The 15,739-nt window shown below is 59.4% G+C and overlaps 1 protein-coding gene and 1 long non-coding RNA gene across 2 annotated transcripts in view; one reads left to right on the top strand and one right to left on the bottom strand.

Annotated features, from left to right (window-relative positions):
- The window catches only part of LOC121060271, a 7,161-nt gene extending 6,521 nt beyond the window's left edge, over positions 1-640 (top strand). Inside the window, exons 2-3 of the long non-coding RNA XR_005814764.1 lie at positions 56-136; positions 291-640. This is a non-coding gene — a long non-coding RNA (uncharacterized LOC121060271). The remainder of the gene's footprint in view (positions 1-55; positions 137-290) is intronic.
- LOC121060268 (nuclear receptor ROR-beta-like) lies at positions 641-15,739 on the bottom strand. Its single transcript, XM_040537915.1, has 10 exons — positions 15,546-15,739; positions 8,561-8,646; positions 8,345-8,486; positions 7,618-8,031; positions 7,065-7,186; positions 6,727-6,859; positions 5,721-5,828; positions 5,281-5,391; positions 4,784-4,896; positions 641-4,632 (listed from the first exon to the last, which is right to left on the bottom strand). Exons 1-10 carry the CDS (start codon positions 15,550-15,552, stop codon positions 4,471-4,473), a joined length of 1,398 nt encoding a protein of 465 aa, XP_040393849.1. The 5' UTR covers positions 15,553-15,739; the 3' UTR covers positions 641-4,470.

Raw genomic sequence — 15,739 nt, 5'->3', positions numbered from 1 at the left:
GGTTGCGGAGCGGGTGAGGAGAGATCCTCGTTCATTATTTCGCTCTGCTCCACAGCTCCCTGAGCTCCACCGCGGCTGCCTGGCGACACAACGGCTCTGGGTCTGCAAAGGGAGTGAGCAGGGAGCTCACTGCCAGGTGAGGATTTCAAGGGAAGCTAAGGGGGCAAAGGGTTGAAGTGTTGCATACAATACCTCTGATCCGCTGCATCCTGATGGAGAAGCATCCTTGCACCCAGGTCCTTGTATCCTTGCTGTATTCAAGGCAGGTGTCTTCCTTTCTTCCCTCTTAGGGTGGGTACCATTGGAAAACAAATCCATGTCCTGCCTGTCTTGAAACTTGTCTCCAGTACTGCAGGGTGAGATTACTGTACTCAGCTTGGTGTTTCCCACGCCAAGCCCTCTTCCCAAGCTCTGTTCCCACTTTGAGTGCACAGGATGGAGGATGCTCAGCAGCATGGGAAGTGCTCGTGAGGGCTCCAAACCCAGCGCACACACAGGAGACAAATCCAAATTTTTCCCTGGCTCACTTAAGCGCGTGCCTGGTTTGAAGTGAATAAATAACACCTGAAAACCTTTACTGTTTAGCCTTGTTTCCAAACAGTGTGCTGGATCGTGGTGTCTATTACAGCTTGGTCCTGAGCCAGCTGAACAATTAAAGGCTAGTTCATGACTTCGAGGGGTTTGCTTCCAGCCTCAGTATTTGTTAAAATTTAGAATCACACTATTTCCACCGTTATTATTTTTACCTTGTAAAACAGACTTTATTTTTCTTCCTGTAAATTTTGTGCAATATACATGTATATACCTATAGAATACACCTCAATAAAAAGTTTTTCTTCCATACATTATATTACTTTTTATTTAACGTCATGAAAAAATCAGACAAAGCTTTTGTCCTTAAATAAACATTTCTCCCTCCCTTGCCCTCCCTTCCTAGCTGACTGGTCTGAAAGAGGAAGTTTTATTTAGTTATTTTCTTTTCTTTAAAAAAATAGAAATTACAATCTTACAAGACAGACATTCAATGAGAACAGAAGCATGTTCCTAAATCTAAAAAGTAAAACATTTCCATAAAACCTGTTGGTATCTACAGGTAGGTATGTGTGGAGGGTGTTAAATGGAAAAAAATAACTTTCCATTTCTTCCTTTCATTCATATAGATAAAAAATAACATAAAGCCGACTGAAACTTTATATATTTTCTCTTTTGCACCAACATTCACAAGAATATATATTATATATATTTTATCCATTTTTATACACAGTGTGAGGGTTCTGGAGGTGGAAATGCACACTCAGCTAAATTGCCATAGCGAACAAACAAACACAAAATTAATCTTCATCTGGAAAAGAGCAATCCCTCGCAGCTGAGGTCACCCTGCTAAAGGGAACCATTTCTCAGGTCTTTTTGAAAATAAAGCAGCAAAACGTCTGGCTGCTGGTGGGATGGAAACGCTTCTCCGAGACGCTGAGGACCGAGCACTGAGCGAGTCTGGGGTCTCAGGGCTCCAACGCAGCCTCTCCACTTGTCACATGCAACACCGGGGCAAGGGAGCACACAAATCTCCCTTTTCCAGGCATTTCTACTCAGGCTTTTTTGTTCTCCCTTCCCCTTAAAGCTCAATTCCTCGCGATGCCAAGCCGCTGTCTGTTGCTGGCACAGAGGGGAGCATGAGGGACCTCAGCACAGGGACCACGGCCCTGTTTATTTGGGCAAATACGGAGGAGCGAGCCGAAAGCAGGGGCTGCAGCCAGCACAGGTGCCGCAGGGGCTTCGGTGTGCTGCTATCATCCCTTTCGACGCATACCGCCTGCCCCAGGGCACCTGCCTAGATCCCTGGGCACTTGTTCGGCTCTCAGATGGTGGCACAATGGGCACCAGGACCCAAACTCCCCTCCTCCTGAAACAACAGTTGATCCTCTCCCACGGAATAATTTAATCGATGAAGGGGCTCGTTTAAAGAGAGCATAAAAGTGCAGGTTCCCGCAGTTTGGCAGGTTGAGTTACTAGTGTTTAATACTTCCAGGCTTCCCTAGATTCCCACGTCGGCTTTTATTGCTCAGAATCCCAAATCTCTCCCATTAGATAGATGCTGTAAGCAGGAAAAACGTAGCTCGTGGCGAGGGCTCAGTCTTTTCCTGATTTAAGGTGCTTTCTTGGTTTCTTTGCCGATGAAATGAAAACGGTGACACTGACCAGTCGTGCATGTTGGCTGACAAATACCAAGGACGTGAAGAAGGGTGTGTGCTTTTTTTCCCAAACATTTCAAAACATCCGCAGCTATTTCCTCTGAGAAAGGGATCGCTTGCCCCCTGTTTCTGCAGGAGGGCAGAGACCCCTCTGCAAAGCACATTCATTTTCTCGAGTGCTTTTCCCTAAGGCCTGCCTTCCCCGGAGAGAGGAGCCAGGAAGCGAACAGTGCTGTCGGAAATGATTTTTCAAAAAGGCACAACCCTCTAGACGAAAAAGGCAATACTGACTTCTCACTTCTGTCAAGCTTTAGGATCCGAGAGGGCAGGAAACAAGCACGGCACATCCCCACCCCTGCTAACACCGCGCTGGAGAACAGCGCATTGGCACTCGGCACTGCATGGGGCCGCTGGGACGCTCGGCAGCCTTCACCGGAGACATGGGGTCTACCGACATCAGGGAGAGAAACGAGGCTGATGAACTCCAATGCGCTCCAAAAATCAGCTCAGACGGTGGTTAACGAAACCAGAAAGCGCATAGCTGTGTGTGGTGGACGGCGGCGGCCAGGGAATAGCACAATCCCAAGTTTGTCTTGGCCTTACACCGAAGCAGAAATCCCTTTGCCTTCCCGGCAAGTCTTCCCTGATCGAGTTTGGTCCATGTTCTTCCCTAGGAGGTCTTTTAACTAGAAGCGTGAATATCCCCTACATCACTAAGAAAGCTGCTCGTTTGGTTTAGGGTATGCAGTTACAGAAATGAAGGTCTTCGGCTCACGCTCGGTGATGATCCAAACTGCCAGAGGATGTGGTTGGACGCATGAGAAATCAATAGGAAGCGAGAAGGAGCTTGGGATTTTAGCCCTTTGTCAGCAGAAAACAGGGCTGCCTTGTAGCAGGTTTTTCCCTTGTTGCTTTTGGCATTCGCTGCAGGAGGAGCAGGAACAGGGACTGAAAAAACCACGCGCAGAGCCTGGCCGGAGAGCCCCTCGAGTGACCCTGCCAGCATCACACCACAAAACTGTCCCTTCTTTGCCTTTTGGGCCTCCCAAGCTCGGAGCAGCCCAGCTTCCCAGGAAAGAAATAAGGACCTTCCGCTTCCCTCTGTCCCCAAAGACAGATTTCGCCCTGAAAAAGCCCTCAGGTTCTGCTAAGCAGAGAATAAACAGTTCCAGAGAGCTCCTGGGGGGAAATCCCTGGGTGCAGCTCGACCCATGGCAGAGGCAGTGCTCCTTGCGGACACGGCAGCGGGACTGGCTCCGGGCTGGGAGGAGGAGGAAAGGCCACAGAACCTCCTCTGGGTGCTGAGCCACGGGGAATTTGGAAAGGTCTCAATAAGAAAACTAAAAGTGACAGCCAGGACCTGAAAGAGCCGCCGCTCACAGCATCGCGCAGGGACCGGCGTGTGGCTGCCTCCAGGGTGCAGCAGCCAGGAACCGAGATTTGGCCACAATCACAAGGGCAAAGCCCCTCTCGGGTGCTCGAGAAAATCTGCTCCGAAAAGCCATCCGGACCGGGGAGGGGGCAGCCCGGCCATGCAGCCCCAGCCTTTGGGCAAACACCTCGATGGAGGGCACAGAGACCCTGCAAAGCTTCTCCCCCACTGCACTGGGCCTTCTTTCCCTCCAAGCAGCCTGCTCTGCAGCGAATCCTGCGCTGAACCCCCCAGCCATGGCTGGGTCTTTCTGGGCTGAGCTCCTGAGGCTGCACCCATGGGAGAAGGACTAAAGAGAAGCCTCTGCCTGCGCCCTCTCCTCGGGTCCAGCTGGGAGCCGGCTGCTGCCCCCAGCCGCCTGGCTCACCCCTGTCCCGATGAGTCTGCATTGCCCCTTCTTCATCCCATGCCTTGTGTTTGGGTTAAAAAAAAAATAAAATTAAATTAAAAAAATAATTAAAAAAATAATATCAGTGACAGAGTGCAGCTGGAACCGTGGGAGGGACCGTGCCACGAGCACAACGGTGTGTGCGTGGCGTGCGCTTCCCCCGGATCCATGCACCACAGAGAGGAGTCGGTGCCTTACCACTTACAGGAGCATCTCCTCTCCCGAGCGGAGATTTCACATTCATTTCATTAGTATGGCAAAGTCAGTTTGCTTTTCCTTCAAGGTGCTTTACATTCAAGAGCTATTGCAATCCACAGCAAGGAAACGGAGCTGGGGAGATACCCCGCCCCCCCAGGTTGTCTTGGGTTTGATTACTTGACTTAAACAAACCACCCCAAACCTCTGAAGTTCAGTTCATCCACAGATTTGGGGAGCAAGGAGGCGGCTGGTGGCTCCCAGCCTTAGCTCTCCCCCGGGTCGCTGTACTGAAGCTCCGAGTTGAAAACCTCCTTGTAGAGGGGTGGGAAGTTCATGGCCGTCTCCGGGTGCAGGAGACGGAAAAATTCCAGCTTGTCCAAGTGCAGGTTGCAAATGGTCTTCATCAGGGGCAGCTTGGAAACCATCTGCAGGGAAAGAAGGAGCCGGTGAACGTGGGGTTCCCAGCCAGCACCCCGCATGCTGCTGTTCCCCCTCCCTTGGGGCCGGGCGTTATCCCCACGGAAAACGGCCGCTCACCAGCCCCAGCGGGGCTCCCCGCACCGTTGGCGCCGCTACCTTTGAGAGCTTGTCCTCGGCGGAGTGTTTCTTCTGGATCTCGTGCTGCAGGGCCACGTAGATCTTGTCCTGGAGCTTCTGCACCTTCCTGGATTCCGTCAGCCAGGGACGATCTGCGGGACACGGCCGGGTCAGTGCCATGAGCCGGTCCCCACCCCGCATGGCGCCGGCACTTTTTGCTCTTTCCACTGCCTTTCCTGCTCCTCGGTGTGGCTTTGGGGATGGTGGGACTACCCCACAGCCCCTCCCCATGCCCCCCGCAGCACAGGCGGTGCAGCTCCGCCATCCACCAAGGAGACCTGGCCTGGCAGATGCCTTTTTAGATGTCTTTTCTTTTCCCCCCCAATCATTTTATTTAATCACTTTTAGATGCCTTTTTTTCCCCCAGTCATCCACCGAGGAAGCGGCACCGGGATTTAAGGGTCAGCTCTCCCCAGCTCTGGCACGAAACCCCCAGCTGGTCCTGGCTGCGGTGTCCCCCCCACGTCCCCACGCACCCGGGGAGAGCAGGACAGCGGCCGTGAAGAGGGCAAGCTCCTCGTCCGACAGCTGCAGGCGGCACAGGGTCCTCCCCAGCTCGAAGACGGCACCGATGAGATCGTCGCAGCCTAACAGGGGAAGAGGGGGGCGTCACGGCTCCGCGTGGCCCCCGACCTCTCTCATCCCACCCTTTGGAAAGCTTTCGGAGAGGAGATTGTCCCCGGGCGGAGGATCGCCTGCATCACTGGGCTTTGGGCTGGGATGGAAAGCGGGTACTGGCCATGGTGAGCACCAGAAGCAAACGCAGGGGGGGATTCATCCCCTCCTGTCCCCACGGCATCTCACTTCGCTCCTGAGCCCTGCTGGGATTTGTCCCAGTTTCACGTGGTGGCAAGCCCCGTCCGGGCGTCAAAAGGAGAGGAAAGCCCCGAAAAAGAGGCAGCAAAGCGGCTCTTACCGAGTGACTTGAACATTTGCATGCCGCCGAACTTCCCCTCGAAGAGCACTGTGTTGTTTAAGGGGTTGAACGCACGGATCATGCGGATCAGGAGCACCTCGAGGCAACCTGACATAGGCAGAGAGACAGCAGACGAGGGAGGGGAGGGGAGGGGAGGGTTCCATCATCCCAGGACCAAATGAAAGAAAGAGAAAAGCCCCCAGTGCAAGTTTGACGTCCGGATTGTTCATTTCCAAGAGCACAATGGTTATTCCAATAAATCCAGTTTGGGTTGTTGGTTTGTTGTTTGTTTTTTTTTTCCCCATATTTTTTTATTTTGGTTTTCAATTGTGACCACAATATTTCACCAAAGGGAAATATTATCCAGTCATTCAGCAGCCAGAAACAGGGATTGATCGATGTCATGGTGGAGCACCAAGAGAGAAGAGGGTGAAAACAAAATAAAAAGAAAAAAAATGGAAGGAAGAAATGAAGAAATGAGTTAAACTCCCATGTGTTGGGCATGGCCAGGTCTGAGCCTTGTGGTATGGCACCCTGCCAGTCCCTTGCTGGGAGAAGAATCCAATCTTCTCCTTTTCTCTCTCCCTGCTTCATTTTGTTTGGTACCCCTTCTCCCGGGGGAGGAACTGCTGTGCTCCTATAAAAACTGGCAGAAAGCACACACACGCACACAAAAAAAAAGCCTAGCCATCCCATTTCTGGTTTCTGCAATGCTCTCCTCCCAAAGGTCTTGGGCTTTCCTGGAAGAGGTCACGTCTCACAGAGGCTTCCCGGGAGCCTCCCTACCCGGTGCCACGTGCAGACCCCTCCTGGCACAGGGATGCTGCTGACCCGCCGGAGCCAAGCCCGGGGGCAACCGGAGCAGTGAGGCTGGGGGCTCAGGCATGCTCGGGAGGAAAGAGCACAAGAGGAGAGCATCAGCTGAGAAAAGAGATGGGATCTGCCCTCGCCACGGCAGCTGCCGCGTGGGGGAGGCGCTAGGGACGGCCGGGTGCCCGGCTCTTACCGGCTTTGAGGAGGATGATTTGGTCGTTCTGGCAGAGCTCCATGAAGCCGTCGATGCGCTTGGCGAACTCCACCACGTACTGGATGGCGTTGGAGATCTGCAGCGAGCACTGCTGCCACATGGCCTCGCAGCTCTGCAGGCACAGCGGGGACATCCCTTAGGGCTTGCTGCCGCCCCATCACTTTGGGTCCGCCGCCACCCCGGACCCCTGTACTCCCACCTCCCCACCACACGGGGCAGGGAAGGGACCCCGGGGTGCTCCCCGGTGCAGTGCCACCCACGGGCAGCGGTGGCACTAGGACAGCCGGGACAGGACCCGCTCGTGGCGCGGCGCTCACCTTGCTCTGCAAGGCGCGGATTTCGTCCGGGGAGTACAGCGTCCACGCCAGGTGCTTGAGCTCCTCCGCTGTGTACTGGCAGGTCTCCAGGTGCGACTTCACCACGTTTTGGGCAATTTGGTCTTCAAAGAGGTGGCAGCGGGTGGTGAGCCGCGGGGACACCACCAACCCTGCTGTCCCTGCGTGCTGGCACTGTTCCCTCCCAGCCCAGCCTGGGCGTCCCCCGGGGGCTGCTGGGGCTGAAGGGGGAGAGGGGCTCATGCACAAGGATTTGAGGACAGATTGGGTGTCCGAGGGGCAGAGGAGGGGATGCTCTGCATGACCTCAGCTGCACCAAGCTCCATCAGTGCTCAGCCCGAGGAAGGAAGCGCCCGGGGCTGCTCTGGCTGGGTCTGCCTCTTGCTGTGAGCGTGCCCAGCACTGCACCCCAGGCTGGATACGTCCTGCCCGCGCGGTGCTGAGCACGGTGCTGCGCACGCCATGCTGAGCATCACGCCGGGGCTGCACGCTCCGTGCGTGCCTGGCGCCGTGCCGGGGCTGGGCAAACACTCACCGATCTCAAGGACGGAGATGTCGGTGGCCAGCTGGCCACCCTCCAGCGCGCCGTGCGCGAAGAGCGCCGGCTCCAGCATCAGCTCGTAGAGGGACTCCTGCTTGATGAGTGTGGCCTCGGCCACGTCCAGGCTGGACTGGTCGGGCGAGGGCTGCGCTGAGGCCAGGAGGTCGAGGTTGTAGTAGGTGCTGCTGCCATCGGGGGTGAGGGGGAAGTCGAAGAGGAGCCCGTCTGACAGCGTGGAGATGTCGTCCAGGTCCGAGAGGCCGCTGCTCACGCTGGTGGTGTAGACGCGGCTCATGGGCTCGGGCTCATCCTTGGCGCCGCCGCTCTGCTCCTGGCTCTGCTGATGCTTCTGCACCTCGGCGTAGAGGCTGTCCCGCTGCTTCTTGGACATGCGGCCGAACTTCACCGCTGATGGGGAGGAAAATGCCACCACATAAGGGTGCTGTCACCACATCAGGGCAGGACAGGTCCCAGCTCACAGTGCGGCGTTTAGACGCCCCGACTGGGACAGGGGCCCCGCTGGATGCATCCCCTGCCCCAAACCAACCCAGGCTCAAAGCAAACAGCAGAGGTTGGAATTTTCCCCTTAGAAAATGCCAAAGCATTTATCGCTCCCCATTTCCACATGCCCTCTCCTTCAGCCCCATGGAGGAAGCAGCTCCAGCCTCGGCAGCCTCGAGCCTCCACGGGAGGAGCGGGGACGGCCCCGGACGCGACTCACCGTCGCGGGACATGCCCAGCGCCAGGCATTTCTGCAGGCGGCAGTGCTGGCAGCGGTTGCGGTTGGTGCGGTCGATCAGGCAGTTCCTCTGCCGCGAGCAGGAGTAGCTGGCGTTGTTCTGCTGGCTGCGCCGAAAAAAACCCTGCGAGGGACGGGAACGGGTTGGGAAGGCGCCCGGTGGGACGGCAGCACCCGCCCAGCCCGAGCCATGCTCACCTTGCAGCCTTCGCAAGTGATAACGCCGTAGTGAATCCCTGAGGACTTGTCCCCACAGATCTTGCACGGGATCACCTCGATTTGGGCTGCGGCGGAGGAAAGTGGGGGGGAAAACCACAGGGTTAATGACGGCGGCCGCTGAACCAAGGAGACCGCCCACCTCTGCGACGGCCACAGCTCTGTGGCTGCTGGGAAAACTGAGGCACAGCCGTGCCACCCGAGGGCCGGACCCAACAACAGGTTGCCCCTTCCTGGATGAGCCTGCAGTGATGCTCACATCCTGGACAGAACCCCTAATAGGCCCACCCAGGGCATGGGTACTCCCATGGGGTCCCCCATCCTCTCCAACAACAGGAGATGGGCAGAAAAGCCTTTTCTGGCTTTTCTAGCACAGCGTACTTGTACACCAGCCCTCCCTGAACTCAGTTTTGGGATCATTCCCCTTATTTCTTGTCCAATGCGTGCATACTGGGGGGGGCAGGGAGCACCAAGGACACCCCAGGCACAGGGAGCACCCCCATCCCCGCAGCCACAGGCACCCCCCTGCCAGGGGTCCGGCCCAAGCAGAGGACCTGACCCCCCACCCAGACCTCCCCGGCAGCTCGAGGACCAATATAGCAATCGCTGGCTCAAGGTCCCGGCCCCTTCCCCCCGTAAATCCGCTTCCCTCCCCGCTTCTGCTTCGCTGGCACTGAGCTGCTAATAGGCTTCGTCCTCCTCATTTTCCAGCTGCCCCAGATCCGGGCTGGCACTGCCCCCCCAGCGCTCCTACGTGCCTCCCGGCATCGCTGCACCCTCTAATCCCCGCTCCGGCCCCTGCACCCCCGAGGGTGCTGTGCAGCCACCGCCGCGCCAAAATAAACCCCGCGGCCAGATTATGGGTATTTAAAATCTCCTGGGCCTGTGCAAATCCCCGGTGTGGGTAATTCCCTTTTGCCTCTCTCCAACCCTCCGAGCCACCATTTCTCATCGAGGGCTGCGTTTCAGGGGTGGCTCCTGACAGCCACCCCGTTCCAGCCCGCGGGAGGCTGCGTTTTGGTGCTGGGCTGCACGTGGCTGGTTACGTCCCCGCGGTGCCGCCTGACTTTGTGCCTGCTGGGCTTGTGCTGGGGTTTCGGGAGCACCGCTCGCCTGCTGATGTGGCCACCGCTGGGCTGGAGGCCGGGATGAGGCACAGCGGGGTCTCACCCCCATGTCCGTGCAGGATTGTGTACCCACACTCCTCCTGCGTGGCATCGGGCTCATCCCCGCGCTGCGCCATGCCTCCGCGGGTGACAGCCCCGGTGCTGGTGTTCCTGACCGCTGCCTCCTTCACCCAGTGACCCGGAGGCCAGCGATGTCCCAGTTTCTCTCAATGGCTTGGGTGAGGCTGGGCTTGGTCAGCGCAGCCTTCGCCCTAGAGCGGGGCAGCCGGGCTGGTGCTGGCCCTGTCCGTTGACGTCGAGCGCTCTGGTCAGATCCTGCCCCAAAGGCACAGGGTGATTTTAGGGCTTTTCCCAAAAGTGATGATGTGCAGGCAGCTGCGGTGTGGGGCATCCAGTCCCAGCCTCAACCTTCGCACTGCCGTTGTAACCCCTGGCACCCTATCGTAACACCATGGCATCACCCCCTGTGACTGAAGCACCGGGATGGTGACACGCAGCCACCACCGCCATGCAGGTGGCCTCCAGTGACCGGGACAACCCCAAATTTCCCATCTTTTGCTGCAACCTGTGCCCGACAAACCACCACCACCTCCACTCCTGCAACGCCACGATGTGCAAACCACAGGGACCCCGTCCCACCCCGACACCCCGAGAGCGTCACGGGGGGCAGAGGCGGTGCCACCACCGTGGTGGGGGGGACGGACAGAGGTGGTGCCACCCCCAGCAGGAAGCGGCGTTCATTATGCAAGGTTAATTACAGCCGCTGGGAGCGCCCGGGTGATGCATCCTCCATCTCGCCTCGCCCTCACGCCCGCAGCCGATACCCGGCCCCCAGCGATTTCGGCACCTTGTGCCCGCTGGGACAACCGGGCTCAGGGTGGCCCTGGAGCCCGTGGGGCAGAGCCTGAGGTGCCGAGCCCGGGGTGCCCACAGCCACTGGGTGCTGCTTGGAGAAGCCCTCGCTGCCAGCCCCAGCGTCTCCCCGCTGGCAGAAATGCTCTCCTTTCATGGGATGGTGTCGGCTAAACCCTGGCCCCGAGCCCTGTCTGCACACCAAAACTGAAAAATGCAGCCTCCGAGAACGGCGACCCTGGCGTTTGTGGGATGAGGCAGAGGGGACGATGCGCTCCGGCCTCTCCCCAGGCCGAGCGTCACCTCCTGACCCCAAATTTTCCAAATGGTCCTAAAGGAGAAACCGCCAGCGATTATGGCCGTGACGAGCCTCTTCAGGCTCTAATTGGGAATACGGCATCCTGCTAATTACACCTGTGTGCTCACAGCGAGCACCTGACCCTCTAATGGGACATTAGGCCCAAATAACTGACGTGGAGATGCAGCCGTAACTCCGGCGTGATGGCAATTAAATCCGAGAACAGCTTTTAATTGCTGTTCTGTTTGTAACCCCTGGCTGAATCACCACAGCCCGCCCACCCCCCCCTTAGTGCCTCAGTTTCCCCATCGAGGGCTATGCCAGCTCCTCCTCCCCAGCCCCGGCACCAAGCACGCACCGCCCGGGCTGGGCTACAGAGGGTTTTATTCGGGTGGGGGCGAGCAAACTTCCCCCCCCAGGCAGCAACACAGCGGGCTGCATGGGCTCAAAACTAAAAGGGGGCCAAAAAGCAAAAAAGGGTTAAAAAGAAAATTTCCCAGCTGGCAATTAAAATGTCCCAGCTGCGGTATTTGCTCTCCTCCCACTGTAAATATTTCTTGCCCAACTCCAGGCCCGCTGCCACCAGCTGTCCCTTATGTAAGTGCCACCATCCGGCCATCGGGCTCGGCCACGCGGTGGCAATTGGCCCCGCATCCATCCCTCGAGCCCACGCTGCTGGAGTCCTCCTGTCCCACTGACACACTTTCTGCTCCCATACCGTGCTTGTGTAACGCCGCCAGCCGCGGCCATTAACCCTTCCTGCGGGCTGGGGACAGCGGCAGCACCGGGGTGGCACCGAGGTGGACACTTTGTGCCCACGGTGGGCTGTGACCCGCTGCCACTTCGCACAGGGACTTTGGGGGTGACACCGTGAGCCACCCACAGTGGCACCCATTTGCCACCCAAGTGGCACCGAGCTGCAGCACCCCGTGGGTGCCACCTCCCCGTCCCTGCAGCGGCCGCCGTGCACGGTCCCCATGGCCGAGGCCCCGCGTCACCCACGTCCCCTCCCGGGCAGGCGGCTCCCGCGGTTTCGGCAGAGCCGGAGCCGCCCTCCCCGGGGCAGGATTCGGCTTCCACCCCGTGCCAGCACCACCCGCCCTTGCCTCCGCCCTGGGGCGAGCATCGCGCCCCAAAGCCAGGCGGGCCCCACAGCGCATGCGGCAGGACCCGGCCGCGGGTGGCCCCATCCCTCCCCTCCCCTCTATTTTCTCCCTGCTGGGGTGGGAGCACCACAAGAAGCTCAGCACCGCACCGAGACCTGGAGGCTTTTTGGAGCTGCCCCCCCTCAAGTCAGACCAACGGGGGATGGTTGTGGCCAGGGGGCGAGGGCTCCTTGGGGGGTACTGGGGGGGTCTTTGCAACCCCCGCAAGAGGAGCCTGAAGATGCCCTGGTACCCAGGGTGAGCCCAGCACATCCTTTGACTCACAGCATGGGGCCGCCCTCCCCAAATGGTCCAAACGAAGCGATGGCAGCAAACCCACCACCAGGGCACGGGTGTCCCTTGACAGCTGGGGAGTGGTTCCAGGCATTTTGGGGGTGGCTCTGCCCCTGCCCCAGATCCCCCCTTGTTTTCCAGCACTGCGTGTGGGGCACGCAGCCTCTGCAGCGCCGGGCTCATTACCCAGCGAACCTGCTGGGAAAGTAGGTCTGTGCCCCATACCGCTGCCGCGATCGATGCGATGCGCCAGCCAGGGCACCTCCGGGCAGGGGAAGTGAGCGGTAATTAACAGCTCCCCCCATCCCCACCGAGAGCACGGGGACGCAGCAGCTCCTTCCCTCCATGGGGACACGGGGGACCCCTGGACCAACGCAGTCCCCAGTTTGTCCTCCAACCCCAGCGCTGCCCCCAGGGCCAAGCGCTGGATGCTGCTGAGCTTCCCTGGGTAATTAGCCTTGATTGCATCAGGTGAAGGCGGCCTTGGGCAGGAGTGTCAGAAAAAATAAATGCAGGGAACTATCGCCTGTTCAGATCTGCCGGGTGCTTTGTTTGTAAACAAAGCTGCGGCACCCAGCACCTTCAGCATCCCAGCAAAAGGAAGTGAAATAAAATATTTCGCCCATCGGCATCCCTATGCTGTGGTTGACCCCAAATGGGCTGGGGCGGTTCAGAGCTCCCGCCCGGCACGGCCCCATCGCGCTGAGCAAAGCGTGGGCTCCGGGCCGCGGGGTCACCGCCACCGTCACCGCGCGGCCGACTGATCCGGCTCAATAAGGAAAACTCAAGTTACGCAACCCTGGCGCTGCGCCGGCTGCGAGGCTGGAGGTGGGAACGGGTTTCTTAACCGATTAGCAGAGATTTCGCGAAAACTTTCGGCAGCAGGAGGTCCTGGGAGGGGGCAAAGCAGGGTTCGGATGCGCTCCTCCGCCTTCGGGGCGACTCCAGTGCCTTCGCCGCGGCTGCACAGCCGGCGGGCTCGCCAACACTGGCACGGTGCCGGCCCCGCTGCAAGCCCAACCCTGCAGGCGCAGCACTTTGCACCTTGGCTGGCACGGGCGGTGGCATTGCTGCATCTGAGCAGGACCCACATCTGAGCGGGACCCATGCTGCCACTGCCCAGGGTGGGGGAAACCAGGCTGGGGCGGGGGAGCCCCCCCTACAGCCCCGCAGCTAAATCAAGGGGGATTTATCTCCGTGGGGCTAAATAAAGGCAGAGAGAGCTGGCGCATCCAATAAACAGGGCAAGATTTAGACCTTAGCAACTCTTTAAATAGCCGCTGCCGAGTCCAAAGTTAAACCCAGCGGGGAGGTGGGGATGCCGCGGGGTTAACCCGCTGCCACCCGCCGCCGCGGGGACGAGCGGCTCCATCCCTGCACTTTCTCCCTCCGGGCACCACTGCCGCTGCTCCCTGGGGTTATTGGGGACTCGCCCACCCCCGTGCCAGGGTCCCAGGTGCCTCCATCCCCGCCACCTCTCCGTTTTGCTTCAACGCCCAAGAGCCACTTTGGGGCCTGGCCAGCTCTTGGGGACAAAACCTTTGGGATGAAGCACTCGCTGGTGCCACACAGCCACGGGGCATGGCCCCATCCTAGGGATTTATCCCCGCAGCATCACTAACACAAACCCATCGGGGTCCTTCTTCTGCACCTTGCGGGGACAACCAGCGCCCGAGAATCCCAAAACCCACCCCGCGGGATGACGAGCTGCCAGCAGCCGCCTTCCCCACCCGCCTTATTTTCGGATGGCGAAGGGCAGGGTGATCCTGCCTGGCGCGGGCGCAGCCATCGCATGGGAGGCCATCAGGTGCTGCCGTCCTTGCCCATGCCAGCGCGCGAACGCTGCCCGAGCGGGCAGGGAGGCTCCTCCTCCGCCCTCGCTGATTTTCCAATGACAGATCTAGGTCACTAGGACAAGTTGGAGAGGCTGCCGAGCCACCGCACGCTCCGAGCCATGCCACTTGCAAAACAAGCGAGCGGGAGAGCTGGAAACCCTATAGGATTATACAAGGCAAAGCCTCCGGCGCAGCCGCAGCGCGGGAAGGGCCGAGGCGAGGAGCTGCCGTAAGCCCCAGGGAAAGGGGCAGAGAGACGGCTTTGGGGAAGGAAATGGAGATTGAATCAAGGCACCGTCGCCATGTGGGCTTCGGCGAGAGGCAGGGACCCCACGCCCAACAGGGATGTGGGAAAAACACCTGATGGGGGAAACACTGACTTCATGGGGTTGGCCCTTAATTAGTGCCAACACGCAGTAATTGGGGGGGAAAAAGGAAAAAAAAGGAAAAGTTCACCTAGCTGCTAATTAAGCCTGGTGCTGGCTGTGCAAGCGCTACGTAAGAGCCCGGCACTGTTATCAATTAGGCGGGTGCTGATGCTTCTCTCCGTGCTAATAAAGGTGAAATCCCGGGATGTGGCGGGGCAGGAAGGGGACGCGGGGGGCTGGCCCTGTCCTCGCCAGCCCCACACGCTCCGTTACACAAGAGCGCAGAGGGAGGAAAAATAATTTGAGGAGCTCGAAGACGCGCATCCCTGCAGGCGCAAAGACAGCAGACACAAATCCACGCACGGCGCAACTTCAGACAAGTCCCAGTGGTGGTGGAAAACCAGGGGAAAATAAAAAAATCCTATCCAAGGGCGTCGTGGCACAGCTGCGCTCCCATCAGGTCCGGCCACCGCTGCGTCACCGTCACCTCCCCGGGCACCGGCTCCATCCCGCCAGAGCCTTCCTCCCCTCCATCCTCCTCCTCCGAGCTTTGCAAAGGAAAGGGCGAGAGGAGGAACTGGGCGGGAGGAGGAATTGTGCGGGACGGTGGATGCAGGCGGGGTGAAAGCCGCTGCTGGGACGAGGGCACCCAGAGCGGGCTGCGGGGCGGGGGGGGGGGCCGGACTAACCCGATCCCCGGTGGGAACAACATCTTGCCAGGGAGATTAAAGGGCTTTAGGGCGAGGAAAAGCTTAAGCGCGGGGCTGAGCCGGCGTCGGGAAACGAAGCGAAATAAACAAGGATTTTACCGCCGGCGAGGAGAGAAGCTGGGGAGCAGCGGGAGCGGCCCCGGAGGGTCTCGGGTGCCCTCACCCCCGTGCCCCCAGTGCCCCCGACGGGGCAAACGCCGGCGGCCCCCCGCGCCCCGCTGCGCTCCGGCGGGGCAGACGCGGGGCGCCCCGGTCCCTTCCCTCCCGGGGCCAACTTTTGCCGCCGTCCCGCGTCTCCCCCCCGGCTGCCGCCGCCCCCTACCCAGCCCCGGGCTCACCTCGCATCGTGGCCGGCAGCGCTCAGGGGAGCGCCGGGGGGCGCATGGGGCGGCGAGGGGTCCCGGGCCGGGGCCGGCGGCTGCAGAGCGCGGCGGCACCGGGAGGCACCGGGAGGCACCGGGAGGCACCGGAGGCTCTGGCACCTGCCCCTCCGCGGCGCCGCTGACCCACTTCTGCCCGAGCATGTGGCCGT

Source organism: Cygnus olor, chromosome 26 (assembly GCF_009769625.2).
Source record: "Cygnus olor isolate bCygOlo1 chromosome 26, bCygOlo1.pri.v2, whole genome shotgun sequence".
In the NCBI taxonomy this organism is placed as follows: Eukaryota; Metazoa; Chordata; class Aves; order Anseriformes; family Anatidae; genus Cygnus; species Cygnus olor.
This window is presented reverse-complemented; position numbering and strand designations above follow the sequence as displayed.